Source organism: Patagioenas fasciata, chromosome Z (genome assembly GCF_037038585.1).
Source record: "Patagioenas fasciata isolate bPatFas1 chromosome Z, bPatFas1.hap1, whole genome shotgun sequence".
Taxonomy (NCBI): domain Eukaryota; kingdom Metazoa; phylum Chordata; class Aves; order Columbiformes; family Columbidae; genus Patagioenas; species Patagioenas fasciata.
This window is the reverse complement of record NC_092560.1, coordinates 18329895-18350238: the sequence shown is the minus strand read 5'-3', so window position 1 is coordinate 18350238 and position 20344 is coordinate 18329895. Positions and strand designations below refer to the sequence as shown.

Below are 20344 nucleotides of genomic sequence, written 5' to 3'. Positions count from 1 at the left end.
CGCCCATTGCACATTTGCATCACTCTTTTTAACCATCAAGGGCAGAAAATTGCTGTAGGCAACACCTTGGCAAAACCACAGCAACATGCTAAGAACAAAGGACTTGTTAAAATAGACACAATATTCTTGCTGTAGGACTTACCCCACTGTGATGTCAAATATGTTGCTTCCAACAGAGCTGGATACAGCCATGTCCCCCAGACCTTTGCGTGCTACAATAACACTGGTAATAAGGTCAGGAATGGATGTGCCAGCAGCTAAAATAGTCAATCCCATGATTTCTTCACTAATACCAATGGTCTCTCCAACCTAAAAGTGTTTAAGCAAAAACAGAAAAAAAAAAATGTCCTGTGGTGAAGAAATGCTTTCTGCTGTAAAACTGTTTAACCAGCAATATTATCCTGGAGTTTGTTGACTAGTTTGGAGAATACAGGCAAGACTGGATAATTACTTGCTTTCACAAATTTCCACGTTTCAGAAGAAAGATAAGATTGTCAAATAGAATCAGTAGGTATTGACAAGTGTTTGCTGATGGCTCTGATGTTACTGGAATGATCAAATCCTGTGGTCAGGACAACCACAAGCTCTCTGAACTACCTTCCATTTACTGAGTAGTGTTTACTTCTTCCACGGTCACAGTTCCTAAAACAAACCGCTACTCAGCATGAAATAGATGAGGAACTCTGATCCTAAATGATCTCTCACAGTGCAAAACACAATGCAGGGCTTGTATTTTGTACCAGTATCACCTCCTTACCTGATGTGCCCACCAGACCATTAAGTAAGAAAAAAATGCAATCCAGCTGATTGAGCCAAAAAACGTGATAGGGAAAAATTTTCTTGATTTCTGAAACAGAAACAAAGAGAAACCATGAACACCCATGTTGAAGGCTCATGTGCTCTACTGTGACATGCTTCTCAGAATGAGAGTGGCCTCTCATTTTTTCTGATCATCTGTTTTGACAAACTATTCTGATCATCATCAGATGATCAAAAGAAATGTTAAGAATGTTAAGAAATGGACTCCCCACACTTACCTATGCCTCATTCTTCCAACAGCTTCAGTTGCAAAATAACACCTCCTGATCACTTGTACAATGAATGGCAAGTTTTGGGTTGTCATTTGTATAATATTCTGTTATGCCTCAGTTTGCATATGTGTTTAGCTGGACGGTGGTTTGGCTTCTAAATTTATTAATAACTTTGTGCTTATTCAGAAAAAATGCTTTCAAATTGCTAAAACAGGTACCTGTACTATTTACACATCAGTAACTTTGTGCAACACATTTCACAGTCAAAGGCTGCCATATGACAGAACTAAAAAAAAATATGCATCCAAAATTTATTAGGGCATTTACTTCTCTTCGGAAAACAACCCACTTTCTCAATTAGAATGCAAGATACATTAAGCACATATTTGCCATGCTTTGTTTTGTGTAGAAGCTTGTTATAAAAACATAGAACACACTCCAAAGCCTTTCAGTGAATTAAAAAATCTGTATAACACCAAAGTATCTTCATTCTAATCTTCAGATTCTCCCTTATTAATGGCAAACTTTGAAAAGACAGCATTCTTGCAGCCAGTGAAAGGGTTATATTCAGATTAAGGATTTATTTTGGTTTCTGTTCTTTCTAGTCTTTTACATCATCCATACCTCCTATTGGGTGGCTAGATCTATATCACAATGAGATCAAGTTAAATACTAAAGTAAGGAAACATGACTGCAGCACTGTACCAGGCAATTGCTATCTAAATCAAATTAGTGTTTAAAATGAAATTTGTACTGTGAATGAATGCTGGTAGTCTTGAATGAAAATACATTCTTTATGGGCATGGACCTTCTGAACACAGATCTTCACCTCAGATGACTCATGATGGGCCACTAGCAGAGTCCTACAAATATTCATGCATAACCAGTAGGACAGAAGTACGTTACATCACTTCGAATACTTGCTGCTGCTGCTGCTCGATCCTGCACTACCTCTTCCTGTTAAATCCTCATCAATTCCACTTCAACCTTTTGCTCTGCATGGGCCTCCGGATTTTTTAGGCAGTGCACCTTAGCTGTTCCCCTCTCTGCTGCAGGATGTGTCCCTGCTGCATCAGGAGACCCACTAGCCTGTGAGTCATTCCCGGCTGCTGTGGAAGCAGATATGACTGCAGGACCTTCCAAGAACATGACTTCTAGAAAGAAAATCCTATTTGGATTTTGTCAATTCAGCTTGCTCAAGCCATGACAAAACTCTCTTTTTTAGGACTTTACAGAGTTGCAGAGCTAGCTTTTCTTGTATAACAGACACAAAAGACATTTATACGGGAAAGCGTCATATTTAGGAATTGATGATCACGGGTGGCTGAGGACTAAGAGGTGCTCAGTGAATTGGGCTGGTCAAGCGGGAATGACACTGTCTTTGTCAGCTGAACCAGAGAAGCGCAAGGCTGGTCTGCAGCTCGTTGAAATTGTGTAGACTCTTTCTGCTGATCCAAATGGAATGAGATCAGGTCATTACTGATGGGAAAAAGGTAAAGTCAGCAACAGCAATTGTACACACTCATCTACAGGACAGGACAATTAAAAGGTCCATATCTGCTCTAGCAGCAGGTCCAGCTGTAGGCTGTGCTACAGAATACTTGCTCCCTGTAGGCACTCTGAATAATGCTAAATGCCTTCCTGAAACCTGAGCACGTGAACATTGACGAACACAAACTACAAAACTTCACAACTAAATATATAGGAACACACTTCAAAGATGGTACAGATTTAACGATGCAACTAATCCCGCCCATATAAAAATAAATACCTGAACTTTTTTTTGGAGTAAAGAAATCATTCCAGTAGGTGTTTTAAATTAATTATATTTAACTATAGGCATAAATAGCCACAGTTGCACCTGGAACCGTAATTTTCACAGAAATTCTATTACTGTCACAAGCACTGTTTCTAGAACTGAACAAGCTATTTTGGTTGATCTGTTTCTTAAATCATTACAGAGCAGGGTTACTTTTTCAAAACAGAGTTCTAAATTTTTATCAAATCAGAAAATCTGATAATGAGCTTCTGATGTTTAGGCATACTCAGATAGACTTTTAAGTTTAAAATCAAAACCGTACATGGACTGGGGGACAAGAACTTAGTCTGAAAAGGAACACAATTTGAAAGGAATGCAAAGATGGCTGTTAAATAGTGATTTCACATCAGTGGGAGCAGAATTGAGTCTGGGAGGGATAAATGAATCTAAACAGCAATTTCATTTAAAAAAACAAACAAACAAACAAACAACAAACAAAAACTAAATAGCATTTCTTTTTCCCCATTCTTAGTAGCCAACACTTCCAACTTTCAACATTTTTATCCTTCTTGTAAAAACTGGGATTTTCTGGCAACACATATGATGAATGCAGTTATGAAGCTATAACATTGTTGCAAATGGTCAAAAATCTAGATAGAGCACCTCATAGTAGTGCAATTTGAATAATTACTATATAATACTCAAGACATAAGCATATATTAGCTTATACAAAACTAATACAGCAAGAGCTATACTGGCCAGTCATAGCTCTCTGTCAATGAGATTTTATATACTAAATGTTTTTTGCAAAATAATGAGACATTGCCTACCTGAATCAGACACCCACAGAATTCAGAAGGCTAAGAATTACGAGTCAGTGACTTTGCAGCATGTATATTCCTAGCCTGTCTTAGATAATCCTCTCCCAGTAAAATTAACTGACTAGTAGCAGTTCAAGATTAAGGGTCAGTTAATAGGCTTAACAGTTTAATTATCTGTTTTAAAAGGGAGACATTTAAACTCAAAAAAGGCAAAATTTAAAGCTTGTACATATTACAGGTGATGAAACCAAGAAAGGACTCCACAGATTCTGCTATATTATTTGCATATAGATGAAATTTTTAAAAAGCAGTAATGACAGTCCTGATTCTTTTTTGGATGCTGGCTTTTATTTCCAAAGTATGGTAATAATTTTTGTAACTTATTTTGTAACTAATGATAGCATTCTTTTGAGATTTATCTCATTGCAACTTCCTAGGTCTTGGAAATATAGAGAACTGCCAATTCCAAGCATTTTCCTAGAACAATTAGTCAGAAACAGCAGATGGCAATTCTTGCCTCCACCTTTTCTGGTAGCTGTTGTGATGGTTGCCTTGTAAAGAGAGAGCCCATTTTATTACCAGTTGGTTCTGTTGTGGTCATGGTAACAGACAAATCAGAAAAGCCACAGCTCATTCAGTCTGTATACTATTTTCTTTTAACAAAAAAGAAAGAATTTTCCAGTTTCACTGTAGATTGGTTGGATTGATACTGTTCCTCTCTATCAGCAAGCTTAGGGACATTTTCTTGGTATGTTTCTGCATTGATTTCATGCCAATGTCTGAAAAACAGGACTTTAAGTAGCAAGAAATATCCAGCTATGAAGATTTTTCTTCTAAAAGCCTGATCCTGAAAGACAGTCAGTGTTTAACAGTTTGCAAAGTAACTGACTTAATTTTAGTCAGTATTATTACCAACATCTTTACCTTTAACCTGAATGAATCATATGTTTCTCTTGTACATAAATTTATCTGCATTGAAAGCTTTGATTTTCCTTTCATACTTGACAGTGCTTAAATCTGATTACTCAGAACCTGCTCCTGTAACTGGATCTGTGCAGGAACATCTTGTCCTTGTCCCCTTGGTAACAGTGCAGCTCTGTATGGCAACAAGAGTTCCTGTAAGCTCTACCTCTGTGTTGGAAATGGGAATTTGCAGTTACAATGAACAGCCACATATGGGTCCAGTGACAGCAGGACTAGAGCCTTGATAGCCATTTTTCTGACCTGTAACACAAAGGGATGGACAGTGCAATATGGCTTCAACAAAGGAGGTGCTGTTCAATACCTGTGACTGGGCCACCTTAGTCACATCATTTTCCTTTCAGATTTTCAATATCTCTTACTGCAGGAGGTGGACAGTTACCTTTTTGGGCTTTACAGAGCCACTAGGGAAATTAGTTATCAGTACAGTAAAACCACCTGTTATTGTTCAAAATACCTGAAAAAAAAAATCAGGTACAAAATTTCCCATGGGTACAACTACCTCTGGTGTACTGTCAGTAATATTACAGATGTTACAGCAAGGATATTAGTATATACTTGTTTAATGTGAGCAGGTATTACTATGGCACTAAGCACACATTAAAACATGTCAGCTATTGAATCAGCTGATGAGTAAGTTGAACTAATGCATAATCTATTCCAAGTAGATAAAAATCTGCATATCTCTACACCAGAGCATAATAAGGCAGCAAAGACTTTGCTAGCTTTATAACCAGAGACCTTGTATATGAAACAATTTTCCTAGAGCTTCTGGGTCCCACGGAGTCAAATAATCTTTATTATGTGGAGATAGTTTAGAAAAGAGACTTTAGCAGTAAAAGAGAACTCATTCTTGAAAAGTGGACACCCACAGAGGATGTTAAAGGTTCCATATGGTCTCTCAAATCAGTATATAGCACACAAGTGTTCATTTTATATATCTGCATGCTAATCTGAGAATCTTGATGTAGAATTTGGGCTTCTGACTAAAATTACCAGAATTGTAAATAAAGCCCCTGATGGTAAATCTACCTACAAATTTATACAAGTATTATTTTAGGTTGGTTTTAACTTTTGCCTCACAGATTTCATGGAAAGTAGTTTTCTGATGCACATGCTGAGCGATGCTATTGGGTTTTGTTTTGTTAGGAAGGGAATAGCAGGGATGGCATGCAGACGTAAGTGAGAATATTTCAGAGACAAACACACTAATGAACTGCCCTTAAAAAGTTAGATGGTTTATGCAACCATCTGGTTAATTCTTTGACAGCAATGTTCAAAGTAAGCAGCTTGTCATACTGATACAGCCTGCTACCTCTCCTGTTATTACTACATGAAATTACAAACTGCAGCTATTTTACTTCTGTATAAAAAGCTACTTGTTTCAGTGAATGAAATTTCTAAACTTTGTTCCCCATTGACACATTTGGCATATACACCTGTGCTTATCTTTTGTGTTACAGCAGGGTATTTTAGCTGTAGGACATCAGCACACCAATCCTGTTGTGAACCAGTGTTAATGATCACACACACCACACACGGTTCCACACAACTTCTTGAGATATTCGCTTTCTAGAACCAGTATTGTAACAAATGTTCTCTTTTCTAAAGTACAGAATATTGGATAAGCCTACATATCTATCGAAGTTAACTTCAGATTTTCAAAACACAAAATAATGCACATAACTTATTTCTTAGCGGTACTTGCTCATTTTAGGCCAAATTACGAAAAAAACCCCACAGGGGTGGTTTTGAATGATAAAAGGAGAGCATAAACACAGAAATAAACAATCTTGACATTCATATAGTATGCTCTCCATGTTACCAAACAATAAGAGTTTACCAGAGTTATTTGAAAACATACAGAAAGGAAATCTTAAAGACTAGAAGGGAAAATGTCAGTTTATATCCTTCAAGAAACCTTTGTCTAAAAACAAGTCAGAGGTCTTATTTTAGCTTGTTTCTTGCACTGAACTGTAGTTTTTCAGTGTGTGGGATGAGAAAGTTTTTCAGCGTGTGTGAGGAGGAAAAAAGAATTCAGGGTGTTTATTTATAACTCTATAAGCTGTGCACAGAGTTTCAAAATCACTTGCAGTAGTTTCAAAACCACTTCTTGATTCAGAAAGGAAATTAGATTAAAACACTAATGAAGGATTTTTTCAGCTCTTGACCTTTTTTCTTTTACTCTCCATGTGTCTGCCCAGTTAGGTGTATTCATGTATGAGAATACAAAAATGGTAAGAGTTGACAACTTGTCACAATAAGTCATTTGTATTAACAATCAGCCTTAGATTACTTCCAGCTGTTTTTGGGACAAAACTAGCAAGGATTTCATACATAGAAGGACTTATGGATCTTGCTCCAGTACAAAAATTAAAAGATAATTAATAGAAAACAAAGATCTAGTGGAACGCGCATTTAAGAGGAATGTGCATTATTATTTTTGAAACACAGATAAAATTTAGCCAGTTTAATGTCTTTCCAGTCATAACCTTTAGGGCACTGCAGAGGGACAGACTTTATCAGCACTTACATGACATTTAATGGAGACCTAGAAATGCAGATGTGAAGACCTTAAAGAAGTTTTAAGAACTTTCACTTTATGTCATAAAATATTAGTGAATACAAAAGGCAATCTTTGAAGAGCTATTACCAACCAGCTGCCCATAAGCACCCATTCGAAGATTTGAAGACTGATGTTGTGACCTCTTCTTCAAAGAAGAAACTATTAAAAATAATCATTAGCTCTGTTTTTACAGGAATCCACTACTGTCCCTTTTTGGAATTTAGTTAGAGAGCCACCCTGCTCTGCAGAACACAGCAACTTACAACAACAGCTACTTACAGGTTTTCTGACATCTGGGAGGGAGGCCCACAGTGGAAAAACAATGGGTAACACAAGAAGGTAGGTGAGCTGCTTGCGCAGCGTGTCAGGCCAGGCCAGGCTGAGAGGCTGGTCCTCATCCTCTTCACTCTGGAAAAAAAGCCACAGCGAGCAGAATATTGAAGTGGATGAATGAGGTTAGGGATTCTCTGAAGAGGAGTCCTGAGGAATCTGCTGTTTCAGTGAGAACCCATGAAGTCTGAAAACATTGCATTCATACACGGTGAAAAAAAACCACACCTACCCAACAACATTAGCTAGGACACAGTCAAAAGCTTTTGGCCAGACTATGAGATATTCGTGCAGCACAGGCTGCCTGAGAACATCTGTTTGAAGCTACGTTGACAGCGACACTGGTCCCTTGGGATGCATGGAGCAGTGTTGTGCCTTCTCCCTGGAGGGCAACCTTGTGCCTCTGCACTGCCTCCCACAGGCTCTCCCTTGGGATGTGGGCTAGGCTAGTCAGGGATCAAAACTGGTTTGGACTGCACTAAGCCTGGCCACATATAGAGACAGAGATAGAGAGACAGAGAGATAGAGAGAGAGAGAGATAGACAGATGTGTGCATGTCTATGTATAAACACATCTAAACATATATATGTATATAAACAGAATTATATACATGTGCATATATATATATATATGCATACATATATCTAACTTCTTAAGCTTCCATAACTTGAAAAGTTACTATTTAAGATATATGTATTTTTTCCTTGTTCATAGGACCAGAGGACAATTCAGGCAGGCAGGGACATGGGGATCTCCCGTGCTCAGCTGGGGAGTCAGACTGGGCTGGTCAGGGCTCTGCCCAGTCAAGCTGTGAAACCACCAATGATGGAGATGGCCCAGCCTCCTTAGGCCCTGGCTTCACTGATGGTCTGTCCTCATGGAGACCTCATGTCTCCATCCCAAGCCTCTTGTGTTTAGACCAGCGACAACACAGCAGTCTTCTTAACAAGACATTCCTTTCTTGTGTAGCTGATTTTCACATCAGTCTCAAGTCTCCTTTCATGTTTATGCTCTTCACCTCTCAACTCTTTTACAGAGTATGTGTATCAAGACCTTCTCCCATGACACAAAACCTTTTGGCTGCCACATACTTTTCTTTTCTTTTCTTAGGTTAGTTCTGCTAACAAAATGGAGCCTTCTCAGACTGCCACAGAAAGCAAGCAAACTGAGCATGATTCAGCCTTTTGGGTGTATCTTTTAAAATAACTTTTTAACTTTTCACACAGGTAGGCAATGTCTGCAGAACTGCATATAGATCTGATTTATACCACAGAATAAAGCAAAAGAAAAAAATAGCCTAAACAGTTCTTTCACATAGATGTGTGTAATGCAAACACTGTTAAGCCTTTTTGAAAGAGAGCTCAGTGAAAGCTGAAGAAGTCCAAAAACAGTACTTGGCGAAAACTGTGTGCTTGAGAACATGAAAAACAGTTAATAATTGAGAATTCAATCCTCTCAGCAGCATGTAAGTTACTCTTCCCATAGATTTATACTGGTTTCTTGACAGTTTTAGCTCTATCTTAAGATTGTTTACATAAATCTTATGACAATGTTATTAGAAGCAGTCATTTGAATGACCATGTCAGGTTTTTTTTTCTAAGCAAAAGAGTTATTGATGGTATGTCACCATATGTTGGTATTGCTCATAATGTTTTCTACCTATTGCTAATTTTGAAGAATGAACTCATAATTATTTTGCTATTATGAACTCCGGAATTGTTCAGCTGCTCAGCTACCTAAACTGATCAGCACCTACAGAAGCAAGCCCAATTCTTAGCTCAGGCTCTTCCATCATGACTGTATCATCTGACACTGATGGACTGGAAGGAAACCCCTATTCACCTCTTAACACATTGATAGGCTGTGGCTATTTCGACAGTTACTTGTTGATGTCAACATAAGACAACATTTTGTTAACCCCTAGTTTTTGCAAAACTCCCAAGCTGTGTGATCATGGCAATAAAGTGAACTGGTCATAATAGGTATAATCGTTAAAAGATTAAAAAATGTACACAGGCACAATTGGTCACACTCCACACACTACTTAAGGGGCTCCTGAGCAGCCTAAGAAGTTAGCTTCTGCTTTTAGCTTTCAGCTCTTTACCGAAGTGGGCAGACGATCTGCTGCAACCTATGGAAGGCTGAATTCTGGGGGACTGGGGTGGTGCAGGAGTTTAAGGGGCTACTTCCTAAAAAACAAATCCATTCCTTTCCCACTCTGGTAGGTGCTGCTGGGGTGGGAAAATCAATCTGAGATGGATGCTCAGCTTTGAAATATGATGACTGAGGTAAAATTTGAGGAGAAAAGGACCAATTGAGGGTTGCCTGGGTAACTCTTTCTGAGTGGCCTGTGTATAATTCAAGCAGCAGACTCAGCTGGAATAAAGTTTCATAAATGTACTGCTTCATAAACAGCACTGAGTGACAAAGTACTCCCTAAACTGCCATCCTTAGAGATTCGGCATTTAACCACAACGAAAGCTTTACATTAGTCTGGGTTTGCACGTGGGTCTGCAAAATGTACAGAAAATTATCACCTAAGTTGGTTCATGAAGTACTGTACCAGTATACACTGTACTTCAACACTGGGCCTCATTGAAGCCTTGTGTCTGTGCCCAACAGCTTTGGGCTAGCGTGAGCACACAGGCAATGCAAAACCTGCAGCAAAGGAGTACAAAGAATTATATATAGAGATCTGATACATGTCTCCTGAGAAACCTTGCTCTATCTGTTTGAGATCTTGCCACTTTCAGGTTGTACTGCCTCATCCCTCTCCATGAGACACAACTACCTCCAAAATAAAAGGCCAAAGTTGAGCTACAGTATAGTAGGTCAAACCCCTTTTTCTCGCTAGTTTAACTCCAGGATATTTACATATGCTACAGACTGGATCTCCATTACTTATTTCATAAACCGGAATCAGCATATGATTTTCAAACGCTGACCTTCCAAATATCTGTGGAAGTAAGGAAGTTCAACCTATTTATAAATCTAGCTTCCATAAATTTCAAAGCAATATTGAACTATCCACTGAGTTCAAGGCATGAAAGTGAAATAATTTTGGCAGCTATAAAACCACGTAAATGTGAGTGTCATGCTTTGGACTAAGCAGCAGTGATATAAAATGACTCAGCACGGATTTATGGCAGAGACTGCGTGCGCTGCCTGTGGCTGCAGCCTGTCTGCAATGTACATACTGAATATGCATTCTCACAGTTTCTAGAAACTAATACTCTACAGTTTTGATTTATTTTAGTCTCTGTGATGAAAACTCGGCGCTTGCAATGTTCATGATGATTCTCTTCTGCAGTGCTAAGAAGAAAAACCTAATGATAACATGATATACACACCGGTATTCAGTTGCCTAAACACACGCATGCTGATACTATTTTAGATACCTTCTGGTATCTCACTTGATCTCCAGATGCTTGATCACAAGTGGAGAATATTCTGCTTGTTTATGACATACCTGTCATCACTCTCCCTTTCTCTAGGCCAGATGAGGTGGTACTACCTACCAAACTTTATACAAATAAGTGCTACCCCAAAACTAATTCCCTGCTATGGCTCTGCAGTTAATGAGTTTTAAAGATACTGGAGTGAACATATGAACATATATGAACAGTAGCTGACATTATACATTTTGATGATAACCCAATATCTACACAAAGTTTCACGTGAACCTAAATTTAACTTCTGCCACAAAAACAGAGGGCATATTATAGTCAAGTAAAACCTGAGGCTGTACAATCATGGTTCTCCTACATCTCTAAGTCCACTTTGATGACTTTGCCTGAAAGGATTGTCCAGACTATGCTAGTAAACATATAACTGAACAGTGTAATTACATTAATACAAATAGCATGAATTCTAAATGTTCCAGATAGTCATCAAACACACCAGTACTGCTCCTGGCAGATATGACTGGCACCAGTATCACTTTTGCTTAACCAGCATGGTCACCTGAAGACCTTTTCCCAGTATGCATTTAAAGGTGGATATTCAGTAGGTAATAAGTGACTTTGGGAGGATAAAGTAGTTAAAATCTCTACAGTTAGTAAGATTGACTGGACTAAGAAGATAGAAACAGCTATATTAAGTCAGACCAAAGGCCCATTTGTACCAGTATCTTGCAATGGTCAGCCACAGGCACTCGGGGAAGAAGTACTGGAAAGTGGCATATTTTTTCATCTTCCAGAAATTAAGTGTTTAGACAGAAGCTACTTCAGATCTTCATATATAATAGTAATTAATAAGTTTCTATGAAATTCTCATTCACTGTCATAATTCTTTCCACTCTTTATTATTGTGTCCTCATTTCTTCCTGCTTGTGCTTGGAACTGTCTTTTTGTTAAATACACATTTGCAGTGTGAATATTGTATGTATACTCATGCCTAGATGGGATGGACATGGTATCCTAGTGCAAATTAATCAACAATTATAACCAAATTAATTATCTAATAGGAAAATGCTCCCTTCATATGTCCTACCAGGGTTAGTGGGCTATATCTTTAAACAACAAAAACTACAATTATGATTCCCTAATTTGAAGAAACGAGATTATAAGTGTTGTTTGTCTCTGTGTTCTCTTTTATACCTCTGTAATAAATACTCTTTTGTTTTAAACCAACCTATGTATATTTATAACCCTCTTCTTGGTACTTCACTTCTTCTCCTTTTTAACTCATTATAAACAATAAAAAAGGTACCAAACCTTTGGATGCTACATCTTTCACAAGTTCTTAGTCTAAGAACATCTATATAATATTTGTGTGTAATCCCACAGACAAAATCTCTTACTGGTTTGCTCAGGACTGATCTGACAACTTTTCCAAATCTCCCAAGAAAATTTTTCCAAACAGAGGAAACGATGGTGTGTTTCACATTATATAAACAACACAAACATATGGTGGCATTTTATCAATAACTATTTTGTTTATAAACAACAGCTTACAGCAAACTCCATCTGCCAAAGTCACAATGTAGTCACTGTTTGTAGCAAATATCACAAAATCATTGTCTCTATGGATGCTCACCCTCATATTATCTTAGGCAAAACAGTTGATTTTCTGGCACAACATCAAACTGCATTTTTATACTTTTATCGTGACAGTAGGACAGCATCGAAAGCTAGTACAATGAAGCACCTCAAACTTATCTGAAATATTGAAACTGCCACTATCTACCAACTAGTCTGTATTGGATAACAGCACATGAATTATAAATATTATATTCTGAGGATTATTCTGTTAGCTGAACTAAGCTGAAGAGCTGAGCTATAAATTCTCATGCTTGTACATTTCTTGTGCATTTTGACTTCTGATATCATTAATCAATAGAGAATTAGCATTAGGACTCAAGAAGAAAGGAAACTGCATACTGGAATTATTTGCAGTTCAATTTACTTGTGTTAAAGACATTGAACACCTATAACAAGGCGATTTCTTTCTTTGCCTGATAATGCTGCAGAAGACTGTTGAGGTTTTTTTTCTCTTGGAAGTGAAGAGCTCTGTGCAACCCAACTTCTCATAATAAGTGAATCAAGAAAAAATTATGATGTCTCAAATGTTACATGTCTCAGAGGTAAGCACTGATTTTCAGAATTGAAATGGATGTTTTTCGTTAGAATAGTAAATCTCACATTAATTTATTTCACTAGAAAGACAGAGAACAAAGGCAACTGGAGCCCTACTGTGAATTCTGGAACAGCCTCAAGTCTCTGCTTTGAGTTTCTTGTTCGTAACTCGGGTCACTCATATATTTTATCCTACCTGACAGCTGGAAAAAAAAAAGTGGAAGAAGGTGAGATAGTAAGCTAACATAATAGTATGCAATTTCTATGCGGTAACTAAGACAGAAAATAACCTCTTTCCTTGTGAATTCTTGAGTAAAATTCAAGTAGAGAGTAAAAGTAAATCCCTGAGCATTCAGAATGCATTCTGTATATATGGATGCTCTTCTTAGGGCAGCGAATATATATTAATCATCTCTGCCCTGTGAACTCACTGGAAAGAGCTACATTTTGAGTGGAGCCTATGGGAAGGTAGGTACTTCCTGCAGATTCTGTTATTGCTGCTTGTGTCCTTTTGGGCTTTTGCACAAATACCTGAAAGCACAGCTCCTGGAGTTATATGCAGGTTTTTATGCTCAAGTTTTGCCAACATTCTTTGAGGAATTTGAAAATAGATACTCAGAATGTAATAGTCAGAACTGCAGTCAATCCACCAGGAGAAGTAACAGCTATGGTGTGATGGAGATACAACTGAAGAATAAGCCTTTGTCTTCACGCAATTTTCCACTATCCTAGTTTTCAAGTAAGTCAAACCAGTATAATGCAGAAAAAAATGTGGAACAGGCAACTGAGTAGCCTTGGGAAAATAAAGATCAATCCCTTTTTATGGCACCATCATTTTCACTAAGTTACAGAGAGCTATACTGGCAAACGAGATGCAGGCATTTATCTTAGGCTGAGTGTGGCAACTGAGAAGAGGTTTAGGTTTTGTATTTTTAATGATCAATCAAACAAATAGCAGCCATGCTTGAATATATTATGGCCTTACAACAAAGCCTGCTCTAAATCTCCTCTACCCTTTCTCTATGAAACAGAAATGTTTAATATGGACCAGAATCATAGCCTGAGACAGAGAACAAAATGCTACTCAGGTTGACATCATGCTAATTTGATGGAAATGGAGTGAGTACTACAGGGCAGGGGAGATCCATCCCACCAGGGGCTCTGTCCTGAAATGCAGCCCACTGTGCTGCTGTTCTTTGATAGGAAAGGCAACACATGCTTTACCACACTGTTGCTCAAGTAAGCGGATTAGAGCCAATGAAAACAATTTAGCATTCATGGCATTCTCCTATGATATACAAGGTGCCATATATTTTCATGGAAAAGTTATCTCTGACATGGCTGGCACATAAACATTTTTCCAGTGGGGTTTCCATGGAAACAGGTAAAAGCGTGTGCATGTGTATGTGTGCGTGTGTGTATATGCATGTGTGTGTGTGTGTGTAGGTGGGAGGAAAAGGTGTTACCTTCAGATTGGAAGCTATTTTTAGGAAAGCCACAGGTTAAAACGACTATGACTGAACACACTTAATCAAATGCCTGTTAAGAAGGTGGGGGGAGGGCAGGGGAGGGGAGACAACTGGACTTCTCAGAAGGATCATTTATCTGAAAGGAACTGTATAAAACATTTAATGAGATACTGTCAGTGTTCTTTTAGTCTTCTTTCATTTTCTCATACATGCTTAGTACTACTTTATGAAGTCTTATATAATACAGTCTTCTTCTTTGCAACCTGCTAAAGGTTAAGAGACAGAATGTCATAAGTAGAACAAAATCCCTGAGGAAGATGCAATATCCAGCAGAAGGAAAGCCAATTTCTGGTTGCAAATGAAGCAGGAAAGTCTTACAGATGGTATGGTAGGAGGTGGTATTGTTCCCTGTTAGGACTGGAAGAAGACCATAGCCGTCTGCCCTTCTCAGTGGAAGATCCTGGTTTTATCAAAGTGTAGGACATCTGCTGCTGCTGCTTATAGTGGGAGTGGGATTATATGAGTCTTACTGTCTGGGACAAATGACTTAGTTGCTAGGGATATTTTCTGGAAAGCCTTTTTGAATATCTGCAAGCATCATCAGGACAGAAATTATCTTGTTGGTCTAGGGCTTGGGGGTAGCAAGAGGATAGCTGAGGTACCCTGGAGGAGAGTGGAGTAAGAAGAATGGAGTTACGGGCCTTAGAAAAAGCAAAAGTAAGACAACGGAGTTTGGAAGAAAAAAAAAAAAGGAGAAAAAAAGCAAATAAAGTGAAATTCACCTAGTTCATGAAACCACATAAAAGTCATTAACTGAAAGTACCCTTGCCTTTGTCTTGTGTAGTGTTTCAGCCTTGTGCAATTGAAAAAGAAGGAAAAGAGTAAAAACATAAAGACTCTGGGAAGAATACAAAGATGACAAAAAAAACTCCTAAAGAAACCAGGAAAGCTTTAGGAAAATTTAAATCACAGCATTTGCAGTATGATGTTTGTATAAGAAGTAGTTTAACTTAAAAATATATGAAAATTAAAATTAAAATATAACAAAAAAGCTATTTTTCCCCTCTTTTTGCAGTCTTAGCCTGAGACCTTGCTTTCACAAGGGTCCTTTGCTCAGCATCATACTTTTACAAGAATAGGGGTTTTATAAGTAAGATGGATCTATTTTTATTATTTCTTTGTACTAGAGGAACATGTAATTGTTAAGTAACTTATTTTCAGACAACTCCAATACAGAATTCCATATTACTGATATGCTTGTGTCTAGGGATTTAGACTCAGGCATCATAATCTGTACCACTGGAAAGCAAGAAAAAACCCAAATATGACTATGCTTGTTTTACAAGACAGAAAAGCATGAAGACCATAGTGGAACTTGACAATGGAGGAGAAAGAATTAGAACCCTATGCAAATCTTCTATGTTGTGACTGCAAATATTTTAAGCATACTTCATAACCTGCTATGTCAATACACAGATTTCCCAGCCCACAGTTTTCAGGACAACACCTTTTCCCCCCAAAGGCATATTTCAAGTTTAGTTCCTCAAGATGGACAATTTCTCTGATTTCCTCAGTTCTAAATGATCATCACTGAGACACTGAGCAACTAATGGTAAGTCTTCTTAAGAGATTCTCTAAGCAGCACTTATGGATCACAAAACTCTCTCTTTGGACACAGAGATGTGGGAAATTGGAGAGAAGCAACTCTATACTACCTTTCCAAATTCTGACACTACAGTACCTCCTTTTCCATTGAAGTATGGGAAAATCACCAAAAATTCAAGCTGCCAGACTGACTTTTATGCATGGAACAGAAGCCAATGATGTCCTCAGTGTAAAATGGAGAACACTTGTTCACAAGATCAAAGTTCAGGAGTATTTGTAGGTCAAGACTGAGCTGCAATGAGTTTGTTCTTGTCACTCAGCTCTAATGAGTGAGTTTTTGAGAGAGAAGGAGAAAACATTGATAAGGACTGGCTGGCATACTATCCTGTGTCTTCAGTATTACTTCCCTACATAGAGCTGCTCTTAGAATTTATACCATTGTCTTTGAAGATGTATTGTTTCCTAGGGGTACACAGTGTCTGCATAAAGTCTGGAAAAGCTATAAAGAAGGCTTGGGAGGGCAATGACCAATTTCCCTTTCTCAAATTCTAATCTTCATCAGAGAAAAAGGTCAAGTGAACGCTGTGTGTGATTCTGTCATTGACTACACTTCTATAAATCAGAAGTAATGCTATTAGCATCTATGAAGTCAATATACAAGGCAGAAAGAAACTGAATAGCCCAGTGTTAGCTTCAGACTGATGCCACAGCTTGGGAAGCTGTATCAGGAAGCTGTGCACAAAAACCTGGGCAATACATTGAATTTACAGTACAGTACAGAGTAGGCAGAGAACCTCACAGATAAAAAGGCGGCTTCCAAGTATCATAGAGACCCACTTATTTGTTACATGGATGAGCATACTATTTTTGTTACAGCTTTTCAAAAATTCTAATATATACTTTAAAATTACAAAATAGGTTCCACCATATCAATAACAGGAGCAGCCTGAGACAGCAGCAGCTATCAGGTTATCACTGGAAGAAGACAAAATTAGAAAGGCCGCTGCAGAGGAACCCAGTATGGGCCATCTCAAAATGTTATTAGAGGATTGCTATTTTTTATTGTGACAGCAGACACCTAAAATCCTTTATTTCAGATTGATGGAGCTGAATCTGCAGAATCACTCCTCCATCAGTTATAAACCTCCCTGCTTGCTCCATCTTGTCATTTTGATAAGGATAAATGATGTATCCCATCTCTGATACAACACAATAGTTTTTCAGAATGTCCTAGTAGTTGCTGAAATTAACATAAAAGTTCCTAACTCTGCCTCACTGAAAGTTTAAAGTGTCTAAAGGGAGATGAGAGGAAGACATTGCTGAGTAATGTACTCTTGGAATAATTTTGCCTCCTTACTCTGCAGTTGCTTGAAATTGAAACCATTGTCTTGAATGATGAGGCTGCTTGACCTTGCAGATTTCTGAACAAGCTTAGAAACTACTTCATTAAAATGCAAAATGATAGCATACGGACATTGCTCTGATATATGATTGCTTAAGATTGCCTTTTCTTCATTGTTTTCACCAAGCAATCTCTGTGGAAAAAGTCTTACAAAGCAAGACCAGTCTTCTTAAGCTACTGAACTCTATTAGAGTCTATTAGAGTTTTCATACATCCCACAGACTGATTTATGTACACTGTAACAGGTTACACCAGGTTATGTCTTCCCTTATTGACCTTTGTGGGGTTTTTTTGCTGAAGACAAAAAATAGTCTGAAGACATATTTCACTGCAGCAGCAAGGCCAAACTCTCAGAACAGGATCTAACTGGATCTGAAAATTCATCTTTCCTTACATTAAAATGCTGAGTGTGGAAGTGCAGTGCTGAGATTTTTTTGTTTCAGAGATTTTACTCATCCCATTTACATAACAGTAATGCTTTGTTGGGCTGACAAGGATCTTTAAGCAGCATGTCAGTCTGAACAACCCAGATTAACAGAAAAGGTAATTTAATGTTCTACTATTCTTTCCTTGCCATGGGAGACTCATTCTCATTACTGATCACTCAGGATATCAAAGACTATCTATCTCTTTTAGATCCTTGACTCTGATTCTCAATTTCTATTCCCAGAGACCAAAATTATCTGCAAACAGTGAAGAATTAAAGCTATCTGCCTATATGTGGTGCACTGACGCACTGGTTGGCCAGAATAATTTTGTCATTTCTTCACTTCCAGCTGTGTAAAGCAAACAGAATCTTTTCCCAAAGAGTCGTCCTACTACACATCACAGTGTTTTTCCCAGTCTTGCAGAAAAAATTGGATGACCTCTCCCTGTTACAAGCATGTTTTGGTATAAATTATGCTCCTTGTGAGGGACAACTGTGTTTAGGAAGCAGCTAACAGACATAAACACACTCCGTTACTTGTACACGTAATTTTTCCTGTGGTTTGGAGAACATTTCAAGGAAAGAATTTCACCTACAGTGGTATTGCTTGGGTCATGAAGAAAGAAAGATGATCTCTGATTTAGACTAACAATTTTGTTAATCAATACATAACTGAAAGTAAATAAAATATCAAAACCTAAACCTGTGATGATTCAAAATAAAACATCTCTATTGCCTTTTTTGCATGACATTGCTGTATGCAAATGCAACACAGTTCATCTCACTTTTAATAAGGGAAGGCTCATGTTATGGTAGAGACCACTGCTCAGCCATCTGTTGCAGCACATTTATTGTGTCACTACAGCCTAAGGAGAAGCCTAAGAAGTAAAGTGTACAATCAAAACCATTACAAAACTTGTGTCAGGGATTCTTTTTAACAAGCTCACTTTTTCTATGCAGGTTTTGTTGTCTCAGTAATAAAGAGCAGTGCCCAAGTTGAGCAAAATCAATTCAGCAGCATCTTCCCATGTGTTTGCCTACTTCGGATGAAGGCGCTACCAATAAAACTGCTAAAAAATTAAAAGACATTAAATAAGGTCCTGGCATGGCCAAATTTTGCAGTAAGATACTCTGGAGAATTGCAGCTTATTTAAGAAAGAAGCTAACTCAACTGTATAGCTATTTCAGTAGCCATTGTGCACATTTGACACAGTTATGCAGTTACTTATTTTCTACAAAAGGTACATGTTAAAATGAATATATTTAAGTGTTTACTTACTTCTTTTGCAGATTTTTACCATATTAAATAAGAGTTATAGAAACATGTGCATCCTATGTTTCATTCAGCTAAATGTATTATTTGTCTTAAGAAAACAGAAGGCAGGATAGAGAAGAAGTTCGTGTACAGCTCTCGTTTTATAACTACTTTGAACTGTCTCATGAAGCACAACATGAAAGGCTACTCTCTTAAGAGGTTTTGTGCAACGTGAAGATAATCAAACAAATAATTTCCATTATCTATATTTAGTGCTGCAAACATTTTATCTGATAAGTAAAACACATTTCCTAAAATAATACACTCCAGACTGCCATCTTACCTTGACACTGAAGGGCAGGGCCGAAAGAGCTTTTATATATGTCATACCATATACTGGGTTCAATTGTAGATGAAGATTAACTGTATTATAGACGGTGTATATTAACAACTTCTTGCTATTAGGATGTATGGTCTCAGTGAAAAGCACAATCAAGAATGCAATATATTTAACAATGCAAAAATAAAAAGAAGAATAAAAAAGACATTAACCTCTTCTTCAACGTTATGGGCAATTCCATTCTGCACTGGTCCTGAATCACTTGGTGGTGTTACTGCAACTTCCACTTTTGCACTTTTTTCTGTGGCATCATCCATAAATAAGAGTAGGAAAACAACAGAAAATAATATTAAGTAACAAATCTATTAACGAAACTGTTGTTATATATTCAGTCTGTGTAAAACATCAAATACTGAATGTGGACCACCATCTGAATTAAAAAAAAGAGAGACAAAAATTCTGCCTTCCATTTGACCCGTACACATTTTTAGTAAAATTCTTATGAGTGGTAAGCTTGCATTTACTGGTACTCATGTCCTAGAAAAAATCATATTATTTGCAATATTCAGTGTTCCCTGTTTATGCTAAACTGACTGAGCCTAACACTGCAGGTAAAAAGTGACATAAGGCATTCTACCCAGACATAACAGAATGCACCATGTTGCACTTCGAGGTGAGGGGTATGTTCAAGAAGATATAACTTTTATAACACATAATTAGCCTATAATTAGCTATAATTAGCAAAGTTACTTCTAAGCTGTAATCATGCTCTTTCTCTTGCA

The 20344-nt window shown here is 37.7% G+C and overlaps 1 protein-coding gene across 3 annotated transcripts in view; it reads right to left on the bottom strand.

Annotated features, from left to right (window-relative positions):
• SLC24A2 (solute carrier family 24 member 2) overlaps positions 1 to 20344 on the bottom strand; it is a 111976-nt gene that overhangs the window by 9130 nt on the left and 82502 nt on the right. For all 3 annotated transcript variants that reach the window (XM_065860725.2, XM_065860726.2, XM_071802198.1), the window contains 4 exons: positions 19775 to 19863; positions 7438 to 7566; positions 758 to 847; positions 143 to 309 (listed from right to left, as the gene is read on the bottom strand). In XM_065860725.2, the coding sequence (XP_065716797.1) occupies positions 143 to 309; positions 758 to 847; positions 7438 to 7566; positions 19775 to 19863 (475 nt within the window). The remainder of the gene's footprint in view (positions 1 to 142; positions 310 to 757; positions 848 to 7437; positions 7567 to 19774; positions 19864 to 20344) is intronic.